Below are 26586 nucleotides of genomic sequence, written 5' to 3' on the forward strand. Positions count from 1 at the left end.
TATATGGAGCGTACGGCTTATTGTGGTCATATGCTTGGGAACTCTGCATCTCCTTCAGAGTTACCTTTGGTCTCTGTGCTGTTTGTCTTATTAATGCCCTCCTTGCCCGGGCTGAGAGTTCTGGTGGTTGGTTCTCTCTTGGCAGGTTTGTTGTGGTACCACAGTCTTTCCATTTGAGGATAATGGATTTGATGGTTCTCCGGGGAATCATCAGAGATTGGTATATTTTTTATAACCCAGCCCTGACTTGTAATTCTCAGCAACTTTGTCCTCACTTGTTTGGAGATCTCCTTGGTCTTTGTGGTGGTGTTTGGTTTGTGTTGTCTCTTGGTTAATGGTGTTGCAGCCTTTCAGTAGAGGTAAAGTGTAAATACTGACAGACCATGTGACACTGAGGCTGTGTGCACACGATGCGGATTTAGTGCGGATCAGCAGTGTTTTTTTCCACGCAGAAACGCTGCAGATCCGCAGAGTGATTTACAGTACAATGTAAATCAATAAAAAAATTTTAAAAAATGCTGTGCTAATTGTGCGGAAAATTCCACATGAAAAACGCTGTGGAACAAAAGACGGAGCATGTCACTTCTTTATTGTGGATCTGCAGCGCTTCTGCACCCTTCCATTATAGAAATCTGCAGGGGTAAAAACCACATGAAATCTGCAACAAAAACGCACACAAAAAACGCGTCAAATCCGCACCTGCATTTTCTGCCAGGAGATGTGGATTTTGTGCAGAAAATTCTGCAATGTGTGCACATAGCCATAGATTGCACACAGGGGGACGTCCTGTCACTAAACACATGGCTTATGGAGTAGCTTACACCAGAAATATTGAGGGTATGTGCACACGTCAGGATTTCTTGCAGAAATTTCCTGAAGAGAAACGGAAATTTTCTGCAAGAAATCCGCATTTTTTTTTGCGTTTTTTTTCCTGGTTTTCTTAGCATTTTGCAAGCGTAATTAGCTTGCAGAATGCTAAAGTTTTCCAAGCGATCTGTAGCATCGCTTGGAAAACTGACTGAAAGGTTGGTCACACTTGTCAAACATAGTGTTTGACAAGTGTGACCAACTTAATACTATAGATGCTGCCTATGCAACATCAATAGTAAAGGATAGAATGTTTAAAAATAATAAAATAAAAAAAATGGTTATACTCACCCGCAGACAGCCGATCTCCTCAGCAGCGTCCGTTCCTATAGATGGTGTGTGTGTGCAGGACCTTCGATGATGTCGCGGTCACGTGACCAATCACAAGACCGCGACATCATCGCAGGTCCTTCACACAGAGCATCTATAGCAGGGGTGGGCAATTAATTTTGCCATGGGGCCGCATGAGAAATTTGGATGGTTTTAGAGGGCCGGACTAATATAATTAACTCATTTTTACCCAATACTGTAGTATACATATATATAATAAGGCCATCTGCATGGGGCATTACAGCTGGCGGGTTCCATGATACATATGATGGGCAATGCCCCATACAGACACTTGCACCATATAGTGCTGCACAAACATTATGGCCCCATATACTGCAGCACAAACATTATGGCCCCATATACTGCAGCACAAACATTATGGGCCCCATATACTGCAGCACAAACAGTATGGGCCCCATATACTACAGCACAAACATTATGGCCCCATATACTGCAGCACAAACAGTATGGGCCCCATATACTGCAGCACAAACAGTATGGGCCCCATATACTGCAGCACAAACAGTATGGGCCCCATATACTGCAGCACAAACATTATGGCCCCATATACTGCAGCACAAACATTATGGCCCCATATACTGCAGCACAAACATTATGGCCCCATATACTGCAGCACAAACATTATGGCCCCATATACAGCAGCACAAACAGTTTGGCCCCATATACAGCAGCACAAACAGTATGGCCCCATATACTGCTGCACAAACAGTATGGGCCCCGTATACAGCAGCACAAACAGTATGGCCCCCGTATACAGCAGCACAAACAGTATGGCCCCCATATACATCAGCACAAACAGTATGGGCCCCATATACAGCAGCACAAACAGTATGGCCCCCATATACAGCAGCACAAACAGTATGGCCCCATATAGTGCTGCACAAACAGTATGGGCCCCGTATACAGCAGCACAAACAGTATGGCCCCCATATACAGCAGCACAAACAGTATGGGCCCCATATACAGCAGCGCAAACAGTATGGCCCCCATATACAGCAGCACAAACAGTATGGCCCCCATATACAGCAGCACAAACAGTATGGCCCCCATATACAGCAGCACAAACAGTATGGGCCCCATATACAGCAGTACAAATGTTATGGCCCCATATACAGCAGCACAAACAGTTTGGCCCCCATATAGTGCTGCACAAATGTTATGGCCCCCATATAGTGCTGCACTGTCGGCTGCGCCCGGGGGCCCCCTGGATACGCCACTGCTGAGACCACCGCTGATACTCACCCGAAGGATGGAGACCATCAGCCAGCAACTTTCTTCACCGCAGCATCCCGCGCGGCCGTGGAGTGACGTACGCGGCCGATGCGGAGCGCAGCCTCTTGTGACCGGTGGCATAATGCTGCCTCCGGAAACAAGAATGATTGACACAGCCAGGAGCCAATGGCTCCTGATGCTGTGTCAATCACATCCTGACCCTGGAGGACTCCCGTATGGAGGAACTGTATGCGCTGCAATGCGCAGCGTGTGGATGACCTCGGGGCCTTCACTCCAGCCGCCAGCCCTCATAAGCATCTGGCGGCTGGCCGAGCGGTGCCGGCGGCGGCTGTCAGAACTGACAGCTAGCTGGCGGGCCGTTAAAAATCATCAGGCGGGCCGGATGCGGCCCGCGGGCCGCATCTTGCCCAGGTCTGATCTATAGGAACGGAAGCGGCAGCGTGCACCGCTGTGAGGCAGGAAGACATCGAGGGTGAGTATATCACTGTTTTTTATTTTAATTCTTTTTTTTAACCAATTATATGGTGCCCAGTCCATGGAGGAGTCTCCTCTCCTCCACCCTGGGTACCAACCGCACATAATCTGCTTACTTCCCGCATGGTGTGCACAGCCCCCTGCAGAAAGTAAGCAGATCAATGCATTCCTAGGGGTGCGGAGTCACCGCAATTCCGCAAATTTAATGAACATGTTGCTTTTTTTTCCGCGATGCGATTTTTTCGCGGAAAAAAAGGCAACATTTGCACAAGAAATGCGGAATACATTGTAAATAATAGGAGGCATATGTAAGCTTATTTTCACGTTTTTATAGCAAAAAAAAACGCGAAAAATACTGTACGTGTGCACATGGCCTTAGGGTGAATCCATGTGGCTATGTAATGCTGATGTGTCACACACAAATGTGATTAGAACACTCCGTAAATGCAGGTTGTAATGTAATAGGTAGAAGCCAGGGGGTGAACACTTCCACAAGGCACTGGACGTGCGGTCCGCCGGTTTATGGACATAGACACTTGTATGTGACAGGTTCATCCCTGACTGGAATCACAAATGGACTTGTCTGTGATGATTTTTATGTGAAGATGAAAGTGCTAAAACCCCGAGTCATGTGAGCAGCTCCATAGAGTAGAATGGGCAGGTGCTTTATCGGTGAAGACCCCTGAGCTCCTAGTGGACAGCCGGCCTCGGCCTCCAGATGTGGGGGTCCCCGGGGGGAGCAGTGGGGGCAGCGCTGTGCTTCTCCTCCTGCTGGAGCCCCCGCTGCAGCCCCGTGTACAGCGCCATCTTCTGGCCGCTGCTCGTCTGGAAACTTCCCCCGTGGTGCTGAGGAGCTGGGGGAGGGGCAGTAAGTTTCTGCTGGACTTTCCTAGACCAATCAGAGGTGCGGAAAGTGAGAGTGCGGCGCGCGGCCGTGTGCGCGGGGGCGCGCTCCTCCTCCTCCCCCGGTGCGCGGATGGCGGGGCCGCTCGTCCTCCGGTGGCCGCTCTGCTCCTGGGACAGACTTCTTCACCACACCCTGAGCTCAGCCGCGCAGAACACTCCCCTCCGTGTCAGTCACCGCGGGCCTGCCGCTCGGATAGGCTCGGGCCCGGGCTCCCGCCCCCGTGTCCCTCCTTCCCGCAGACACACCAGCAGTTCCCACTAACTTCTGGAGCGAGCGGCGCCGGGACCCTCCGGAGCTGAGCGGCGCCGGGACCCTCCGGAGCTGAGCGGCGCCGGGACCCTCCGGAGCTGAGCGGCGGGACGGTGAGTCCACTGTGCGGGGAGAGGGGGGACCGGAACGTTCCACAGTCGCCGGCCACTTGTGTGCTCCCTGGGACTTGTAGTTCTGCACGTGTAGCGGCAGCCCCGGGGGTGTTTACTGGTGAGGACCCCGGGATGTGACGTCATCGGGGCAGTTATCGGAGTCTGTGCCACAACGTACAGCAGGCAGCGGGCCACCTGTGGCTGATCACGGAGAGCGGTGCTGCTGCCATATGTACTGTGCCCCCGGGAGCGGTGCCCGGCCGGAGGGGCAAAGGTGGCACAGACAGCGGCGGAGGCTGGTTACTCAGCACCATGTGCCGTGACTGAGGGGGCGGAAGTATTTACTCCACAAATGGGGGTGACGCGGTGGTTGTTTACGTTACTCTGTGATGGGTAATGTCAGAGCGATGGTGACCCTAAAGATAAACCTACTCGGGCTCGTAGGATGTGGAGCTGGTGTGTGGTGGGACGGCGGACGGGAAGGGTGTGTGTTATAAGGCGGCGTGGTGGCGGTCGCCCTCGGCGTGCCGGCTATCCTGCCATACCGGCGGCAGTGCTGTAGGGCTGGTGCCCCTTTAATGGCTGTATACGGTGGCCCCTACACTGCCAGGCACTCGGAGGGCGATATCCCCCCATACACACAGTTGTGTCCCTTTATGTCTTATCTCCCTAAGTACCCATGGCTGGTGTCCTGTACTCCACCCTCTTACACATATACAGTGTGCTTCTCCTACATCATATGGCATAGTATACCCAGGCATTAAACTGGCAAAAATAATCCTCTTTTGACAATTTTTAGTGTTTCTTTTTCTCTTGGGGTAGGAATACAGACAAGCGTCATTGACCCCACTCCTTGTGGAAAAGTGTAGTGTGTATTTTGTTCTCAATGGGACCCATGAAGTAGTTGGGCTCAGTGACACCGAGACATGGGTTATTAATGAGCTTGGCGTGGAGAGGAAAGATTTACTTTTCCCGTCACACCCTCTACCCAAAGACTTGTGGCTGAAATCTAGGGGGCTGGGTGTGTCAAAAGCAGTAAAAACTTTTAATGACAAAATAATTATACATTTAACCCCTTCACTACCCAGCAATTTTCCATTTTTCTATTTCCATTATGTTAACGCTGACCTGCTGATATAATTCCCCAGCCTAGTTTGAGTATGCAGATACCAAACAAGTATAGTTTTTATTAAAATTCAGAAATTTGTAAAAAAAAAAAAAAAGTTTGTCCATTTTTCCGAGACCTGTAATATTTCCATTTTTTGGGATCTGGGGCTGTGAGGGCTTATTTTTTTGCAGCCTGATCTGACATTTTAATTGATACCATTGGGGTAGATACGATGGTTTAATCTCCTTTTATTATGATGTTATGAGGACCAAAAAAAAGTACCTGTATTTCTGGTTTTTCTTTCTTGTTACATAGTTTACTGATCAGATTAATTTACTTTATATTTTGATAGGTCGTTTCTGAACACAGCGAAACCAAATATGTGGGGGGTTATTTATTTATTTTTTTTAACTTTTATTTACCGTAATTTTTTTTCTTGTTTGTCTTTCTTTTTGTTTGTTTGTCTATAGCACATGTTTGCCTGTGCTATACTTAGTGTATAACACAGCGCTTCCAGAAGTCACATGTTAAATCCCACTGCCAGTGATTGTATTTAACTGGTTAACAACCGCTGGTGAAGTTCCGATCCACCCCCTGTTGTTAGAGGCACTTGATGGTTGAGTAAATCAGCCATCATGTGCTGGGACAGATGTGGGGTCATCAAAGGAAATGCAGATAGACGTGTCACACGTAATGTATGTGTAACATGTCAGCAGATGTAGGTTGCTGTATTGCACACGTCTGCATATATCGTGTACATCCATCACATGTCAGCAGACATAAAATGTGATCCTAGTCTTAGATGGCCATCCAGTGCTTCTGAAATTGGCAGGTACATCTGTCATAAATCTGCGGGGTATGCCCAGCCTCAGCGTGGTTCTGCACACTCGCTCAGCCAACTTGTACACTGCCATGCTTTTGCTACCCACAGTTCTCTCCTGACTGTCCATACACATGAGCGCTTGGCCCTCAATGATGAATGGGTATTACCCCGCGGCCGTATACCTCTGGAGTCAGCGGATCTCCCTTGAGAACAGGATGATCAGGTATATTTCAATATGACTTGTCTGATCCTTTTTTTTTCCTCTGACTCGGGGCCAAACATCCAATATATATTAGATGGAAAAAGCGGGTTTAGCTGACCTTAGTCTCATGTGCGCTGCCACTGGTTAACAAGTTCATTATTTAGAGGGCAACGCTTCATTTATTTTATGTAGATCTAAATGATCATCTTTTGCATTTCTATAATTTTCTTGCATAGTTTCCATATATCAACCACAGACCTCTGATACAGTCATCTGCTCCAGCTGATACTCGTGTGCCTGCAGGTAGGCAAAAAACTCTTCCTTACTGTAAATCGGCTACTAGTTGGCACTCCTCAACTTATAAATCCTATTAAACCTTGTTCTAGATGGTGTTGTGTTGGGCTGTCATTCACATGAGCTCGGAGTGCCCCCTAAGTGTCACGCTCCGTGTATTACCACAGTCATTGCAGAAGAAAGTTTACAGAAAGATTAATGCCACTGAGAACATGGTTAATGCCATTCCCTGACTCCAGGTTAGATGCACGCTGTTATTCCCTCAAATTGTGCCGTATCTTGTTAATGGGGGACAGACTGTTGAGACCCCCTAATCAGTGTTGCATGGTGCTTAGTAAGAAAGAGTAATTTCTTATAGTTTTTCTTGCACAGCAGCCCCCCTCATCTGATACTGCACACATAGTCCACCCAGCAGAAGAGGTTTCCTGGGACTAAAAGTACTGATAGTGATGGCCCATCTAGTACCAGATTGGTAAGCGGCCGACACACACAGGGCCAAAACACCATGGTGGAAAAAATACACTGGGGGATGCTTAAATGAATGAAAATGACACAGAAAAAAAAATATCTTGTGATGTATACGTGCAAGAAAACGTCCTACATGGAAAAAGTATGTGTGTGTATATATATATATATATATATATATATATATATATATATATATATATATATATATATATATATATATATATATATATATATATATATATATATAATTTTTTTTTTTTTTTTTCTTGGCTTTTTAGCAGTGCCCCAAATGCCCTAGTGTAGTGACTCTCTGGAGGTTAGTTACCGTGTCTGTATATTTAAGGCCAGGGTCAGACTTGTGAGTGTGGTGCGAGAAACTTGCGCATCAATACTCGGGACTGGAGTGTGCGGTTGCAGGTATTTCTGTGCAGCTGAGCGCTTCGGTCCCAGTGTCAGCAGCAGTGCCGGGTATTGATACCAAAGACTCGTGCAAGTTTCTCGCATCGCATACGCAATTCTGACTGCGGCCTGATGGTAACATTGCCCTGATCCGGGCATGATTTGGAGGGGCGCTCCCATGGACCAGGACAGCTTGATGCAGCTGAAATCTACTCTCCAGTGCCCAGCAATGCAGACCAAACATAACTACCCACAGCCGTGAAAGCTGCTCCAATACTTTGTGGCAATGCTGATCCTTCAGAAATGGTGTCCTCACCTTTACCTGAAAGTTAAGTGGTGTAAGGCATTGCCGACTTATGCCTAGTTAATAGTCATGTGAAAGTTGGCTCCCATCCCACTCCATTATGAAAATTTCTGCTTGAAACCAGTGATGAATTACATAATTTGGAAACTACAAAGCAGTGTGGTGCATTTGTTTTGATTAGTCTCTGGGCACCGCGGCGTGTGTGTATACGTATATATATAATGTGCAGGATTATCGTTTTATGATACGTTGCCTGGTGCAGGTTATTTGTTAGTTTTTGTCAAACCCAAATACATTGTTGGTGGGCATTACAGGTGATTGCTAGTTGTCTTGTGTTTTGGTGAATGGGAGAACATAGTAAAGAATGACGGGACCTACTAACCCTAGTATGTATTGCGCACAGAAAACCCCAACCTACAGTAATTATCAAGGTGGAAACAAGGCAAGCAACTTATTCTCTAGCTGGGGGGATTTGGGATATAGGAAAGCTCCAGCAGCAGATACTCCCGTGTGGTCTGTGCTGGTGTAATGAAGCGTGTTCAGACACCTTGTGGCCTGAGCCAGACTCCCAAGCACATGCTAGGCTGCATTTACATAGGTACGGAAATGGTCCAGCTGGGACGGATGTCTGAAGTTTTTTGTTTTTAGTTTATTTTTTTGGCATGAAAATGTATACAAGCTTGTGTGGGAGGGGGAGAATCATCAGTTTACTCCAGGAAAATGTGCTGGAGCTGTGCATGACGTTTCTGTAAAGGCCTGACCTCGAGCAGCCGCCGGCTCACGGCTGGAGCATGCTGTGGCTCCGGATGGCCTGAGATGCTCATTCACACTGTAATAGGCCCTAGTGCACCATTGGGTGGGCTACTGCGCCATTCACACAATAGACTTTGGGACCCCAATTCATGGGAGCAGTGGGGCTAAAGATCATATCTGCTATGCAGTGGATAGGTGACAAATGTGTTTAGAGCGAAAACCTTTTCATTTTTTTTTTACCTTGAAAAATCCTTAAATGTTAGGCTTCTTTCACACTAGCGTCGGAATCTCCCCGTCGCAATGCGTCGGGGAGAGATTCCGACGCTAGCGTTTAACGCATTGCACAATGGAGGCAGCGGATGCATTTCTCTGGCGCATCCGCTGCCCCATTGTAAGGTGCGGGGAGGTGGGGGCGGAGTTCCAGCCGCACATGCGCAGTCGGAAAAAGCGGTCCGTCAGGAGCAAAAAACGTTACATGTAACGTTTTTTGCTCCCGACGGTCCGCCAAAGCACGACGCATCCGTCGCTCGACGGATGCGACGTGTGGCAATCCGTCGCAAATGCGTCGTCAATACAAGTCTATGGGGAAAAAACGCATCCTGCAAGCACTTTTGCAGGATGCGTTTTTTCTGCAAAACGACGCATTGTGACGGATTGCAGAAAACGCTAGTGTGAAAGTAGCCTTATGTAGCTGGCATTCACCGTGCGGTATCTCACAGTGCCAGTATTCTCTGTTGGCAGAATACTTTGCTGTTTTTACCTTTACTGGACACACTGGAAAATGTGTGGATATTTCTGGTTTCTAGCAAGTCTTGATGGTTCGCCATGTTTTTGCGCTGAGCAGTAATATTGCTCTTTGCTTTGCAGCCTATTGGGGTCTATTTTATATGGGACCATTGACCATCTGAAGTCTGCAGGACTTGATAAACCAGATGAACTTCTAGCTGATGCTTTTGTTTTCTGTAAAGTGTATGGAAGCTACTCAAGGAAAGCAAAGGGACTCTGGTGGAGAGGCACTTCAAGTATTGTCCAACAGCCCCCGACACCGGAAGACCCCTGGCTTACCTTCCCCTGTGGAAGTTCTGCAGTGGGGATAACTAGTTTTCGGACTCTCAGAATTACCCGCTAAGTGCCTGGTTTGCATGGGATATCTTACATGAAAAATGCCCATTACGTCCCTCTGTGTACTGGAAGGTGCTGGTGGGAATAGCTGCTGTTTACCTGTACAGCAGGTGTCCTATTGTGTCTGTGGCTGAATACAATGGATAATCCCGGCCAAGAGTCCCTGCTTTGATCATTGTATGAGGCCTTGTTGTACATTTGTTAGTATTACAGAACACAATTGTTACCTGTATCCGCTGTGGCCTGAAAGCAATTTCTACTTTCCTGTGTTTAAAGGAATACTTTTTGGGAACTGATCATAAAAATATATCTTAAGAAGGTCTGTCATTCTTAAAACAGGTTAGGAAAGGTCCATCTACACTGCAAGATTATCATGGGCATTTCTTGGAATACCGAACTTTGTGCAGACTGAACAATCCTCACGAAACGACTGTCAACCAACGAGCAAGTAAAATGCTTGCTTGTTGGGTGAAACGATGTTTTGAATTGCAGAAAGATGATTGTTCTCGGCAGCACTTTGTTCTAGGTATACAGAACCTGTGCTGCCGAGAACAATTGCAGCCTGTGCCCATGCAGTTATTCTTTGGGCACCTGAAGCATGGTCTGCTTGTGTAAACAGGCTATTAATCGTTCCAAGCGGCAAACATGTAAAACTACTTTCACACTAGTGTCGTACGACGCACGTCGCAATGCGTCGTTTTGGTGAAAAAACGCATTCTGCAAAGTTGGCTGCAGGATGCGTTTTTTCCCCATAGACTAACATTAGCGACGGTTTCGTCGTGTTGTGGCGGACCGTCGGAACAAAAACCGTTACATGTAACGTTTTTTGTGCGTTGTCTGCCATTTCCGACCGCACATGCTCGGCCGTAACTCCGCCCCCCTCCTCCCTGCAACTCCCAATGGGGCAGCGGATGCGTTGTAATAATGCATCCGCTGCCCCGTTGTGCTGCGTTGTCACAGGATGTGTCGGTACGTCAGCCCGACGTTTTCAAGAATGGATGGATTTTTAAGTCTATTGCGTCCAGCTCATTGCCTAGGTTTCCGGCCAGTTTATTGAGCTTGCAGTTTGCTGGATCTCGGCCAGCCTCGATGCTCCAGAGGCAAAGCTTCCTTGTAAAGCGCCATCGGAGAGCACACAGTTTGGACTAATTGCTTTACAATGCCACTGGTCCAAACTGACAATTATTCAAGAGTGCACCGCTCCCTGGCAAGTAGGAAGTCAGGAGGCAGGGGAGCGGTGCGCTCCTGAAGATTAATTATAATAACAACCCTTTACTAATAAAAGAAATCCAAATTGGCCTTAAAATGGTAAGTTACGCAACTAAATACTATACTTCAATAATCAATATTGCCCCTAGCTTCAGATATCGGCAGCGGTCCTAGGTCCCAGCATCTTAACTCCTTTGTTTAGCAGTACATATATGCTAGCCACCTTAGGGAGAGACCCAAGTTGGGCTAAATGTAGCGGGACGAAAGAGACCGAAAAGCCCTCTACTTAAAGGAAATACATAGTGGATGCTTTCATGAAACGGAAAGTACTTGCAAGCAGCATAATACAAAGAATAGCAGGTTTACCCAGAATCCGAGATGATTTGCATAGCTCTGCCTACTGCAAAGGATTCTGGGTAAACCTGCTATTCTTTGTATTATGCTGCTTGCAAGTACTTTCCGTTTCAGGAAAGCATCCACTTTGTTTAGCAGTATGGAGGGGGCTGGCTGGCTTGTTTAATGAGCTAAGCCAGCTCCTGTCTATGCATCATTTGTGATAAAGAAGTGGGAGACGCTTGATTAATTGGGCAGTCGGCCAGCCCCCTTAAGGTACCTTCACACATAACGATATTGTTAACGATATCGTTGCTATTTGTGACGTAGCAACGATATCGTTAATGAAATCGTTATGTGTGACAGCGACCAACGATCAGGCCCCTGCTGGGAGATCGTTGGTCGCTGAATAAAGTCCAGAACTTTATTTCGTCGCTGGACTCCCTGGAGACATCGCTGGATCGGCGTGTGTGACACCGATCCAGCGATGTCTTCACTGGTAACCAGGGTAAACATCGGGTAACTAAGCGCAGGGCCGCGCTTAGTAACCCGATGTTTACCCTGGTTACCATGCTAAAAGTAAAAAAAAACAAACAGTACATACTTACCTACAGCTGTCTGTCCTCCAGCGCTGCGCTCTGCACTCCTCCTGTACTGGCTGTGAGCCGGAAAGCAGAGCGGTGACGTCACCGCTCTGCTTTCCGGCTCCCAGACAGTACAGGAGGAGAGCAGAGAAGCAGAGCGCAGCGCTGGAGGACAGACGGCTGTAGGTAAGTATGTACTGTTTGTTTTTTTTTACTTTTAGGATGGTAACCAGGGTAAACATCGGGTTACTAAGCGCGGCCCTGCGCTTAGTTACCCGATGTTTACCCTGGTTACCGGCATCGTTGGTCGCTGGAGAGCGGTCTGTGTGACAGCTCTCCAGCGACCAAACAGCGACGCTGCAGCGATTCGGATCGTTGTCGGTATCGCTGCAGCGTCGCTAAATGTGAAGGGGCCTTTAACACACCATACTAATGGCTCTGTCCGGCTTTGAGCGCTTGTTATAAGTGGACCTTGTTCTCGTGAACACGCTCATACTGTAAAGGCCCCTTCACATTTAGCGACGCTGCAGCGATACCGACAACGATCCGAATCGCTGCAGCGTCGCTGTTTGGTCGCTGGAGAGCTGTCACACAGACCGCTCTCCAGCGACCAACGATGCCGGTAACCAGGGTAAACATCGGGTAACTAAGCGCAGGGCCGCACTTAGTAACCCGATGTTTACCCTGGTTACCATGCTAAAAGTAAAAAAAACAAACACTACATACTTACCTACAGCCGTCTGTCCTCCAGCGCTGCGCTCTGCTTCTCTGCTCTCCTCCTGTACTGTCTGGGAGCCGGAAAGCAGAGCGGTGATGTCACCGCTCTGCTTTCCGGCTCACAGCCAGTACAGGAGGAGTGCAGAGCGCAGCGCTGGAGGACAGACAGCTGTAGGTAAGTATGTAGTGTTTGTTTTTTTTTACTTTTAGCATGGTAACCAGGGTAAACATCGGGTTACTAAGCGCGGCCCTGCGCTTAGTTACCCGATGTTTACCCTGGTTACCAGTGAAGACATCGCTGGATCGGTGTCACACACGCCGATCCAGCGACGAAATAAAGTTCTGGACTTTATTCAGCGACCAACGATCTCCCAGCAGGGGCCTGATCGTTGGTCGCTGTCACACATAACGATTTCATTAACGATATCGTTGCTACGTCACAAATAGCAACGATATCGTTAACAATATCGTTATGTGTGAAGGTACCTTAAGTGACACTGACTCTGTAATAGGGTGCCACGCCAGGATAACAGCGAGGCTCCAAAATCATGGGGGTGCTGGGTACTAGTCAAGCAGTTGTATGGGAGTGAGTCCTGTCATAGATGTGGCAGCAGCTTTCCTGCCATCTTAGCCAGTCTTATGTTGCATTGCAAAGCGCCTGCTTACAGACATAAGACTCTTAAAGGCTTAGTCTATGGCAAGCAGACCGGCTTCTTATGTCGTGTAAGGCATCCGGTCCCTTTTGTAGCCTCCATCCATGATGTTGTAGTATGGGCCCTGCAGTTTATGTGAAAAGAAAGGCCATGTCCTAGAGGCATCAGTCGTACTGTTATTCCGTCTCATTTCCAGCTTTTCCAGGCCCCTGAACGGTAAGGGCCTGTGCACACATAGCAGATTTCTCGTTTTTTTTTTCTGCATTGATTTGTCAGAAAACCTTCAGGTTTTCCTGATGCCTGCAAAGTGAATGAGATGTGAGGTCTCCTGCACATGTTAGTTATTATTCTTTGCAGGTCTAATCTGCAGCATGTCAGTTCTTTCAGCGGTTTTACTGCAGATTTCACCCATACTAGTGAGCACCTATTTTATGCTGCCTTTTTTCTCCCAAAAGAGGCTCAAATGGTTCTGAAATTTCTGCTGCAAATACTTAGTGTGCACACAGCCTAATGGATATAAATACTTTTGTTTTTGGGCGGCAGAGACGGTGCACTGTGGTTGTGACTGTGGTGGAAATCTTGAGATATTAGCGTAGCAGAACGCCACTTGTGCACGACATGATGGTTTTATTTTGTCTTGTTAAGTCGCAAATTAGTCCGACCATGTCTTCTAAATGCTCATAAGTGTTTTCTAATTGTTTCTGGGAAATGCTGCAGAATATTAGCCGAGCATTTCTGTATGAGCCAGCCGTGTTTTTAACCCCTTACATTGAATGTCCTTATTGTGGCATTTCTTGGGAGACCCGTGTCTGCTAGGCGATAATATACAGTCATCGGATGTAACTTTTAAACCAGGCCCCAATAAATGCTTCCAAAAGCCATTCCTTCACATCGACGCCCCTGTGTAAAGGTGACACAGCACGTGTGTAATGTTAGCGCCAAAACGGCCAAGAAGTATTGCGGTTCTTGATTAATAAGAGTGATGGATTGTATTAATGGGCCAAATGCAGACTTCTCTGTACAATGGGGCACTTCTGTCAAAGCAGAAAGAAAAGCTGTCTCATAGCAACCAATCACACAGCAGTGTGTCTTACCAGAGAAGTTAGGAAACATATACTGGTTGCTACGGGCAACAGGCACAATTTCTTGTATACAAGTGTGAAAGAAGCCTTATACAGCTGTCTGACTCTTTGCTAATGGTAATTATGAAGAAAGGAGAGCAGGGTCAGGTGTGACATCACCTATTGTGCTTGATGGATCCTGTGTAATCAGTTGTACATACAGGTGTCTCTCATCTGTGTAATGCCACCTGTGATGAGGAGGGTGCAGGAAACTGTTCCTGCAAGGACAGGAAGTATGTGTTTGATGAATGCTCTGGACTGCACTCTCCAGAGTCCTCTCTCTTCTGGGTCAGTGGGGGGTACTAGAGATCCGCATCTATTTGGTGGATTGATATGAGTTGTTACGCTGGGCCACCCCTTTCCGGATGCATTATAACCCAGGTGTGGCGGAGTCTGTGAACCCTCCTGACCGGACATGTGTGGAATTACATATATGAGAAAAATCCAGTGACTACCCGGTATTGTTGTTCTTCCAGTGCTCTTGTGTGAGCCTGAGAGCCATTAGCACCGGCGCTCCTTCAGCCTGCGACGAGCAGTACCCGCTTGTTAGTTTTCCTCACTGCTGATTTTGTTGTACTTCTCCATGTCTACAAGAACCGTTGGAGCCCTGTTGGCTGAGAAGAATAAGCCGCTGATCTTGTGGTAAGCGGGGCAGGAAGCCGTGCGAGTTCACATGCCGCAGCTGAAGAGCCCTTGAGGTGGCTGCGCTGTGCCTGGCATGCTGGGCTGAGGCTGCCATTGTTAATGTTTAATGTTCTGTGGCATATTTTACATGAATAAATGAGCGTCAGCAGAACACTGATCCGACCAGCCCGCGTTTGTTTGGAGCGATTATAAAGCTTCTTAGTGCTTCGATTTCACTTCCGTGTAATGAGCTAATTGATAAAGCACGCGGCCGGTTATTTCAATAGAGCAGATGAACTCCTTTCACAAAGCTGGCGTCAGAGGTGACGGTTATTAAAATGTGGATGATATCAGGAGCCGGTGCTCGGGTCTGGATCAGCTCCCGATACTAATGAGATTGCCTCCTGATGTGCACACGTGGAGCACTAGGCCGTACACTAGAGCCAGGAAGGTGTATGGGAAGCAGGGACCACCCATGGGTGACAAGTGACCACCACTGGATTGTACCTGCTCTGGACACACCCTGCTGGCTCTCCTCACATGTTTCAGAAAGTCCTTGTATTGCCTATGAAGAATCTGCTTTGTCCTTGAGTTATTCCTCCTGGTAGTGATCACTCCATTATTCAGGAGGAATAACAGAGGAGTTTGTTCACCAGTTCTCAGTATTATCAGTATAAGGGTTTTCTGCTTTGATTTTTTTTTTTTTTTTGTTTCTATGACAAATGTTTCCTGCATGTGAAAAGAACAGTCAGATGTACAATATTTGTTCCCCAATCTACTTTCTGCTGCGTCCCCAGTTGTTTGCTGGTGAGACTCCAGCAGTGTCATCACAAGACCGCTGCAGCCAATCGCTGGGCTCAAGGGTGATGCTGCTGTAGATAGTCTGAGACATGATGACCTCAGCGCAGGCATATTAGTAAAGACCCTTACCTTTGGCAGGGGGCACATACAACTTTTTTATTACTTTCACATGCAGGAAGTTTTTAAAAATAACAATAAAAAAAAAATTAAAAGCAGAAAGCCCCCTTAATAAGAGACTTGTCCGAGTTGTTAATGTTTCTCTGGGTTATGTCTTTTTCCTGTAGTGCGGCTGTCATTATTTTTCTCCATCAGGTTTACTGCTCATCTGTTCTCTTCTGTTAGCTGCGTCACTTACCGCTGCTCGGACACTGTGATGTAGCTGCCTGACTAATGACTTGTCATCTGTGGGGCAGTAGATTGCCAGCTCCTTGGTGCTTGTCCTCCTGTGTGATTGATGCCCTAGCTGCTTCTATGTGTTAATGTTAGCCATGTATTGAATAAGGATCCCCTAAAGGCATCTGCTTGCCAAAGTGATGGATCTTGTGTCCCCCCCCTGTCAGTCGCTGGCGCTGTGGAGACCCGTTCATAGAGGACCTGTCGTCTCTCCTGTCATATTAGGAAACAATTGCAGTTAGAACTTTGTGTTTTACCATTCCTCTGTTACTCCTACTGGAAATTTATGGCTATATTACCAGCTGGGCATTACCAGTTTATGTTGTCTCTTTCAGGCTATGTGCACACGTTGCGGATTTTTCACTTTTTTTTTTTCCGATGGCTTTCTACTGCAAAACCGCTTAAAAAAAACCGCTTACATTAAGCATCATATCATTTTTAATGCATTCCGCAGTTTTTGTGCACATATTGCGTTTTTTCCGTGATAAAAGCGCATTGCGGGAATAAAACACAGAATGTTCATTAATTTTGCAGATTTTTCACTGATTTCCAGCTATATTATTGCATTGGGAAGCTCCAGGAAAAAAACGCGAATAAAGCGCGTGAAAAATACGCGTAGTCTGGATTTGCTCAGGAGAATTCTGCATACTTTCCTGAACGTGGGCACATATACACAGTCAGTGTCCAGCCGCTTATCATAGTTTTGTACTATATTTGTACAGCTCTTAACAAGTGAAAGTTGTCCACCAATGAGCTCCTAGAAGATGTCTAAGGCTATGTGCACACGTTGCGGATTCTGCCTCTCCTGGCAGAAAACGCACCTGCGGATTTGTCGCGTTTTTTGTGCGTTTTTGCTGTGGTTTTCTTGCGGATTTGCTGCGGTTTTTACCCCTGCGATTTTCTATAATTGAATGGGTATAAAAACGCTGCAGATTCACAAAAAAGAAGTGACATGCTACTTCTTTTAAACCGCAGCAGATTTTCCGCAAAGTGTGCACAGCATTTTTTTTTCCTTATTGATTTACATTGTACTGTAAATCAATTGCGGATCTGCAGCTTTTCTGCACTACAAAAAACGCTGTGGATCGGCAGAGAATCAGCAACGTGTGCACATACCCTAACTCCTGTTCCTGTAGAGCTTCCTACCCTTGATTTTGCACTTATGTTTTCGCCTATTCTTTCTCCTCTTTTTTTTTTTTTTTTCTTTCCATCAATTCACTTGTATGAAGACTCCTTTTTGTTAGATAGGTTGTAGTTTTGATTACCACTATTTATTTTACCTCTTACTGGAAAATGGGAAAACCAATCCGAAGTGGGGTAACATGTTGGGGGGGAGAACCCAGCAATTTTATTTATTTTAGATTCATTCACTCTATTAAAAATTACTTTGCAAATATACTCTTCTAGTCAGAGCAATTTGTGGTGGTACAAAGTTTTGTCTTTTTTCTTTATAGTTTAGTGGTTAAAACAATTCCATTTCAAAAATAGGTTTATTTTGCCGTTTTCTGTGATCCTTACCTTTTCTATTTGAGGGATTGTTTATCTTTTTTTTTTTTTTTTCCAAGCTGCCAATTTTTACTAATTTGAGATAAACGACTTCTAAAATGGCTTTATATTGTCTCTTTGAGGGAAGTACAGCAGAGCGAAAATCTGGCTTTTTCTCTTTAAGGCATTAACCATACAAGTTCAATAAGTATAGGCTTTCACAAAAGTGGCAATATCTAATATTTTGTTGTTGTTTTTTTTTTCTGAATTGGAAAAATATAGTGATTAAAATTTTTGAGTTTTTTTTCTTTTCTTGTCCTGCAGTATATAGTGTCTAATTCATATAAAATCCAGCCTGCGGCTGGGCTTTGGCATCTTGGGAGCACAAAGGCTTTGGTGATGGGGAGCCTTCATTAGGCTCTTTAGGCCCTTGGTTGCAGTGGCAATACATCAGCACCCCATGGTCATGTCACTGGGTTGATGGGGGGAGGGGGGCGATGGTGAGCAGTATGTTCATGTAACAATATTGCTTAAGTGCAGCTGTGTGGTGACAGGTGCTGGCTGTATTACACAGTCGGACCGAGACCCTGATTCCAGAGATGTCTTGTGCTCAGCAGCTTGCTGTAGTTTCAATACAATCAGTGTTTTATTAGCAGGAGATTATCATTAGAGGACTAGGTGGTTGTGTCATGCAATCCAGATAATCTGTGCAGCCCCGCCCTCAACACTGATTGGCCACTTGCTGACAATGTATACAGGAAGCTGCCAATCAGGGGTGTGGGCGGAGTTATACACAGCTCAGTATTCTGAGCGCTGCTGCTACATCTACAGCAGAGAAAACAGGGATTCTATCAAAACTGCACCAAGCAGCGCAGCAAGTGATACATTACTGGAATTAGGCTCCCTACCCTACATCATGTTGTTCTCAGACTACACAGCAAAAACATGCAGACAGATTCCCTTTAAAACCCATGATCAGCTACTGAAAGCCGTTATACATCCATATAGAAATGTATTGTGGGCTTTTAGACAATTTTTTTTTCTTTTAATGAAGATTAAATTAACTATAATTCCAGCTTTTGCTGCTCCCCAGCCCTTGTAGTCAGTGTTATCTCCCATCCCAGAAGTCCCACGCGGAGGACGCCACATCATGCACAACAGATAGCGCCTTTCTTTTTTTATTTAACTGTTGTAAACTGCCTCGCCCCGGTGCTTCCTGGAGGGAAGGTAACAAATGTTCGTTTCCGATGATCATTGAGCTCTATCCTAGGTTATGGAGATTATTGTGGATTTAATTGTTTTTCGCACCCGGTAGGAAAGAACCTGGTGAAGCCCCCCGAAGGATGACCGAGAGCAGGCAGAAGTAAAAACACGTGCTACTTGGAAATACTGTACACTTCTAGTCACACGTCTGTCATTACTGAAAATAAACTTGTTGTCTTGTGCTCCGTAATGCAAGGCTGCAAATGTGCTAAAAATGTTTCCAGAAAAGGAAATGACCTCTCCCATGTGTGTTATCTCCGGATAAAGCCGCCTCCGCCTTCCATTATTATATTTGGGGGTAGATGTGGTTCTTCATTCACAATAACCGCACCTAATCTGCATGAAGGCCCTTACACGTCACAGACCGTGCTGTTTTCTGTTACTCATAAATAATGACTAATATTCTTTTTGTTTGCGGATATACAGCAATTAACATTTACCTTTGTGGTGTCCCTTGTAATCTGACAGTAAAACACAGCGTGCTGGTAGAGCGCCTGCTGCTGTGTGTGCACGAGGCCGAGACCTACCAGAAGTAAGAGTTGGTGGGGGTCCAGTAATTTGGATTAAACATTGGAAATGGCAATTATCGCCATTGATTATTGAGAGTGTCGTGATTTAGGGCCATGCTGGATCACTGAACTAACTGCCTCATACATGCCTATCGCGTAGCTCTGGTGAGGAGACATGACGGTCAGGCAGTGCTCTCGGGGCACAGCTCCGTATGGCTTTACAGAGGACCTCTCACCTCCGGACACGCTTGCCGATTGAAAAATATAAAATCTTTCTTCCATATAAATAATAAGGAAATCTTAAGCACGGTCTACTGAGGGTCTACTGTTGCCATCTAGGTTTTCCTGTGAAGCCCAGCCATTTTTTTAAAAAAAAGCGCTCCCCCCCCCCCCCCCCCCTTATTCACTGCAATAGTGTGGTATTACAGTCTATACAATAGATCACAGGTTCAAAAAATAAGATTTATTAAAAGACAAAATACTTCAATCACTCCTCCTTTCTCCAGTTAAAAAAAAAAAATTGCATCACCAAGTCAGATTTGTCAAAGTACAAAATTACCGTATGTAAACCCAACGGTAAACTGCATAAAGAAAAAACAAATAATTGAACCTCTAGAATGTTTTCTATGTACCACACTCCTCCTTACCCATAAATAAAAGCAATTAAACACAGTCAAAATGTCATATGTACTTCAAAATGGTGGGAAAGAGAAAAGTTGGTAATCGGTAGTGATGAGCGAGTATCCTCGTTACTCAGGTTCTCCGAGCATGCTCGGGTGTTCTCCGAGTATTTGGATGTGCTTGGAGATTTTGTGTCTCCGCAGGTGCATGATTTGCGAATGCTAGACAGCCTGAATACATGTGGGGATTCTCTAACATGTGGGGATTCTCTAACAAACAGGCAACTCCCACATGTATTCAGGCTGTCTAGCAGCCACAAATCATGCAGCTGAGGCGATAAAAACTAAATCTCTGAACACTCCGAAATACTCTGAAACCACCCGAGCGTGCTCGGTGACACCTGAGTAACGAGTGTACTCGCTCATCACCACGGTAGTAATCGGCTCACCTTCCAGTGACCACTGAGCTCCAGCATCAATGAAGAAATGTAGAAACATAACTTTAACTTTTTTTTTGTCACCATGTTTTTAATTGTACAGTTAAAGAATAACCCATCAGCTTGCTCTTTTCTGGGCAGCAAGCCGTATTCATATCAATAAAATTAGCCAAAAATCAAGCGGTCATAAAAGTCCAGTGACAGAAAAATAAGTCACAGGTCTCTGAATTTGGCAACACAAACATTTTTTTATTTTTTTTTTTAAAGTCTTGTTTGATTTTTTTTTTTTTTCCTCCATAAAAATAAAGGGGAAAAAAAACAAAAAACTAGAAGTTTGGTATTGCCGTAATCATGCTGACCTGGAAAATCGTATTCACTGATCATTTACTTCACATTGAATGCCATGAAAATGAAAACCAACAGCGGACTTGCTGTTTTTTTTTGTTTTTTTCACGATGTCACCGCACTTAGATTTTCAGATGCAATGCTTTCCTTTTGTGACAAAATGATTGTATTTTTTTAATATTATAATTAAAATATACATGTACGTACTTCAAGACTTGGGGCCCCCATACACATTAGACTAATGTTAGATGACTCTTTTGTTATCGAAGAGTTCTGTCTGTGTATGGGGTCCCTAAGATGTGATTGTCAGGGGAGTTGAGGATTCGGTATGTCTGATTTCTCACTGCCGATCCTTTTGTTCTCCTGGAGATAAGCCGCCGTCCTTTCCATGGCTTTCTTATAGAGAACCTAGGAGTACTCGGCTGAATTAGCGCTCCTGTGTTTAGGAGAGTCGACCAAAATTGATGCCCATCATTTGGCCGAAACGTAACGTGTATGACAAGCAATTGTGTGTAATTTGGGACATCACTATAAAAAGAGTAATCGATAGTATTGTTTTTTTTTTTTGTTGTCTATCACAATTTAACGAAGTAGTAAAGTTAAGTTTCTCCTTAAGTCTTGTCTGAATTTTCTGTCTTTTTTTGCAGTGACCATCTGCCCACCCTTCTATGCCTCCACACGTGGACAGTCATGTAAAGTCTTCCCATTACCAGACAAGGTCCTTCGTTCTATAGATCTACATCTGAGACAGGATGAGAAAGTTACGAAAAGGACTCTTGACGCTTTTCTACATTTCTAATTGGATTGTGTAGAACACACAAAAGCTGTAATTAGAAAATGAAGGAAGTAATCTACTGGTCACCCAAGGAGGTGGCTGGCTGGTTATCGTCGCACGGCCTACAAGAATACTCCGAGACCTTTAAATCCCTCAACGGCCAAGGATTGCTCAGGTTAAAGGAAGATGATTTCAGAAAACCTCCCTTGTCACGTGTATCATCTGATAATGGACGACAGTTGCTGGAGATGATAGAGACACTGAAAATCGAGAACCACATAGAGGAACATAAGAATGGACATGCCAATGGACATATTTGCATCAAAGATGAGGTCAATTCCAATGATAATGGTTTCACCAGCAAAGCGAAAAAGAATGGGATGCCAAATGGAGTCCGGAAAGAGATGATAAAGATTCCTATGCCGGAGGTGCGTCGTTCCCAGGATTTCCCTGATGAGTGGTATAAAACCTTTGTAGCCTTCACCTATGCACTTTGCTGTTTTATCTTCACCACAGTGATGATCTCTGTTGTCCATGAACGTGTACCTCCCAAGACAGAGGAAAGCCCGCTCCCGGATGTGTTTTTTGATCATTTTGACCGGGTTGCTTGGGCCTTCTCCATATGTGAAATCAATGGGATGATTTTAGTGGCACTGTGGATTCTCCAGTGGTTATTTCTTAAGTATAAGTAAGTATAATATCAACACTTTATAATATTCCATGAATATATATATATATATATATATATATACACCTACTCTTCACCTCACTCCTTTCTAATGGGGATGAGTGCCCCCGTACTGGCAGTTTTGGAGGTTCCAGGACATGGACCTCCACTGATCTCCGTTGTCTCTTAGCCTGTGATGACGTCCTCCAACTGGTATACCCCTTTAGGAATCTTGGTCACATGTTCACTTCTCTGTCATAGCCACATTCATAGAGCTCTCTTAAAATATGAGAGCTGCTCGCATTTAATGGTTTTCTGATACTTTTCGACCTCACTTTGAGGTACGGTTATGACGAGGCACGTCCAGAATACTGACCTTGAAAATCTTATGTCAAATTTGATAGTTGCTGCTATTTGATTCACTTATAGGAGACCTTAGTGGAAGCATTGTGCAGATTACTGGATCTTTACTTTGTAAATATGTGGGTGAGAGATATGTAACTTTAGATATCATCTAAGCAGGACGCCCAGTTGTCGGTGTCTGGCGGTATGGCAGCCAAACATGACTATATTAGCAAGTAGTTACATCCTATTAGGGAGTTGGATAAACCCCCGCCGGTCGTGTGTGCAGCTCATCATTTATCCCGTGCTGCTGTGGATCAAGGCTAATTAAAAACTGGGTGAGCAGGTCACTGGGGACTAATGGCTGCGCGGCTATACGAGACATTGTAGACATGAGTCACAGGCAATCAAGGGACAATTTTCATGTTTCACGTTACTCATAAGACCGTCTCTGGGTATCCTCATCCGTGTACCTGCCGCAGCTTGTGATGGAAGCTGGTCGAATCCCAAGAATCAGGTCTATCCCAATTTATTTAGAGCCAATTGGATGGAGATTCTATTTAGAGATGGATAGTTTTACTTTTTGCATATTTTTATTTTTAATACTTTATATAATAGACAATTGTGAAGCAGGCCTTATTGGTGGACTTTGACAGCCAAGTAGACCTTAAAAGACCATAGTAAGATTACATATGGAGATCTACAGTAGTCTGCACTCTGGTCTCAATCCTTATTTTTTGTATGTGAAATGGGATGGATTATTCACCATAAGGCTACATTCCCACATCCTTTTGTCTCCGTTTTTTTGGGGACAGCACACAAACCGTTTCAAGAAGCCCTTCATACATCCGTTTTAAAAACAGGTCTGTGCCTCCAATCCGTGAGACTCTGATGTCCAATTCTCATCCAGTTTTGCAGATAAGATTCGGCCATTTTATGGGGGACCTGTGAGATATGGCTGAAACTAGGAAGACGTACAGTGTACTTCAGCGTCAAATCCTAGTTTTATTCATTTTTAACTGCGACATGAGTCGAGGGATAAAAAAATAAAGTTCCCTCTACATGCTTCAGTAAAAAAATTTAAAAAAAATTTAAGAATGAGAAAAAAAATTGGTCTTTGCTTTTCAAAGGTAACACTCACACAGATGTGTGTCTGTAGCCTAAGGATATGTTCACGTTATGGCCAGGCCGCCTGTCAGACGTAGACGTTGAGAGTATTGGCGCATACTTGGGGTTGAAGGACAAGCTTTTGGCTTCTGTTGGGTTACAAACAAAAGATAAGAATTTTCTCTACACTTACTCTAGGGGCGTTCCTGATGAAATGGCAAATGTTGGGCTCCTTGTTCACTCAGTCCAATTTATTTTCCATCGTGATGGCTATCTATGAACAGTCAGGAGGCATAACACACTACTAGTAGTTCACAGAATTCCCTCTAGCTCAATGTTGAATAATCGACAGATTTAGGTTGTCTGGTACTTACAGGAGTGCATTGTAGTCTGTAATTTCTCACAGAACGTGACAACTAGTCTACAATGTGATTGAAAATTCTATGGTGGTATATTATTTTGGGGCCTTCTTCATGATGTGTAATACACTTTTCACTGTATGCCAGGTTATTGTCCCTTATAAACAGATAATTGTTTCTAGGATAGGTCATCAATATCAGATTGGTGAGGGTCCGCTATTACCTGCTCTGGATGTAGGCAATGTGTGGGGTTAGGGCTTCACGGCTCTGTACACTGTTCTGTGGCTGCTCCCATGTCCTGCTCCTAATCTCCTATTCATTTGACTAGGTAGTGGCATGCAGGACTCTGCCACCAAAGGGTGCACACTGCCACGTTGTTCATTCTCCATATATTGACTGCAGCCAATCGCCACTGGAGCGGGTAGCAGCTGATAGGTGGGCTTGTGAGGTGTTGGGGCCCCCAGACACATTAGTCTGATGCTGGCTGAACCTAACCGTATCAATGGATGTGGCCAATGGTCTGTGTATTTGTGCCAGCCAACTGTTCGGAAGAGATGTCCAGATGCCCCTGCCCAGTCATGGACTTCAGTCGCAATGTTCTCCCAGATATAAGCCTCTGGTTGGCGGCATTCTCAAGTGAACATTGGAGCACTCGACCGAGCGAGAGCTTCTGTTCATGTTGGTGACAGCTGAGATGGCTGTCAGCCGAGCGATCGGCCAACGCATTGTTTGGCCAACAGCCATCTAAGGTGTATGGCCGTCCTCAGACCTCCACCAATCTAATATTGATCACCTATATTGAGAAAAGGTCATAAATATGTTGGTCTCAGGCAGCCACTTTAATGTTGCGTTATTTCTTTCTTGGAATGAGAAATGCTTTAATGACCGTCTTTTCTCCTATTCAGGTCCATCATTAGCCGACGCTTTTTTTGTATAGTCGGGACGCTGTACTTGTACCGCTGTATAACTATGTATGTTACTACACTGCCAGTTCCTGGAATGCATTTTAATTGTTCTCCAAAGGTAAGTGTTATCTCGCCAATAAAGCTATCCCCGTGTTTTATAGAAATCAGATTGTTTTATCATGTCCTTTCCTAACCTTGTGTTTGTTTTTAGTATTCTGAATGGAATGCTTCCCTTGGCATTGCACTGCGTGTAGATTTAACATTTGGACAAAGCAAAACCGCACTTTAGAAGTTTTTTCTTTTTTCTGTAGAATTCAGAATTCTTAATTGTATTGATAGATCTCCAGGTCTTTAATTGGCCAAGAGAGTGCTCATAGGAGCGCTTGTTACAGGCGATTGGCTGGGTGTAAACATGGCACCTTTTTATTATAGAGGTTGCTAAATCTTCATGTATTGCTTAGCAATATGTATCTGTACGTGGTATGGGGCAGAACCATTGTTTTAGCAATCCATAAGAGCTGCATGGATTGGACATGTCCATGGATTATATGAATGGCCAATCATTTGACTGCCTGCCACTGTCCAGCTTCCCAATCAACCGATCGATCTCCTCGACAACTTTCATTCAAAAATGGCTTCTCATCTAATAGAAAAGCACAAGGTCTTTCAGGACGGATGTCCACCGTCCCCTTCTGTGCAGCTTCTGATGGCAGTGGACCTGTGTGATATGGACGTGACGGAGATCTGCTCACCTAAAATCCAGATGACGATGGAAGCTTTGTCTATCGCTTTCTCCCACATGCTATGCCCATATAGGAGAGTTATCTTTTTTTTTTTTTTTCCCTTCGTAAGACATGAGTAATATTTTCTAGTGCAACTTTAGAGGTAAAGGTCCTTTTAAAACTGTGGTTTCTTTATCTGAAGTCCAGAACTTGTAGAAGAGCTGCTAATATCATTCACAAGATGTGCTAGGGGATATCAGGAGTGAAGGCATAGAAGATTGTAGGTGGTGATCATTGTTGTAGACACCACTGAAGTAATCCTATTGAAAGATAACCTCATGCCCCGTAATTGATTTAGATTGCATTCTCCTGCACAGGAAATGAGTTCCAGGTTTAGTGTCCTGTGAAGGACAGCTGAACTTCTGGTTGTGTTAATTGGTTTCTGTGGATGGCAGAGTTAAAGGTGGTTTTCAGGATTTAATACCCCCACCCTCATGTATACACAATAGATGACAGTCAGCAGAACAATGGTTTCCCTGATTGTTCAGCTGACCTCCATCTCTCCATACACAGGAGTGCTTTTCTCAGCCAAGCCCATGCTCCTATGTTCTCCATGAGTGAGCCACTGCCAGATTCCTGGGGCAGCAGCTTATTTCACAGAGAACAAAGTGATCAGCAGTCTGGACGGTGAAGGATCTGGCATCTGTCAGGAGAGAGTCTGGAGACCCCCATGCACAATAGACTGTTGGCCATGTCAGCCGATATCGGCAAGTTTGACTGACTTTGCTCCTACGTGTATCCATTGCTGTTCTTAAGGTACCGTCACATTAAGCGACGCTGCAGGGATATAGGCAACGATGCCGATCGCTGCAGCGTCGCTGTTTCGTCGTTGTGTGGTTGCTGGAGAGCTGTCACACAGACAGCTCTCCTGCGACCAACGATGCCGAA

At 45.2% G+C, this 26586-nt stretch overlaps 1 protein-coding gene across 4 annotated transcripts in view; it reads left to right on the forward strand.

The window, feature by feature from the left end:
• SGMS1 (sphingomyelin synthase 1) overlaps nucleotides 1-26586 on the forward strand; it is a 384726-nt gene that overhangs the window by 322601 nt on the left and 35539 nt on the right. For 2 of the 4 annotated variants that reach the window (XM_069753528.1, XM_069753531.1), the window contains 2 exons: nucleotides 21409-22224; nucleotides 24917-25034. In XM_069753528.1, coding sequence (XP_069609629.1) covers nucleotides 21599-22224; nucleotides 24917-25034 — 744 coding nt within the window. In that variant the 5' untranslated portion in view covers nucleotides 21409-21598. Of the gene's footprint in view, nucleotides 1-4011; nucleotides 4195-6563; nucleotides 6631-21408; nucleotides 22225-24916; nucleotides 25035-26586 lie in introns of those variants that run through there. The other 2 variants (XM_069753530.1, XM_069753529.1) reach the window with 2 other exon arrangements.

The sequence above is a fragment of the Ranitomeya imitator genome, chromosome 2 (assembly GCF_032444005.1).
Source record: "Ranitomeya imitator isolate aRanImi1 chromosome 2, aRanImi1.pri, whole genome shotgun sequence".
NCBI classification, from domain to species: domain Eukaryota; kingdom Metazoa; phylum Chordata; class Amphibia; order Anura; family Dendrobatidae; genus Ranitomeya; species Ranitomeya imitator.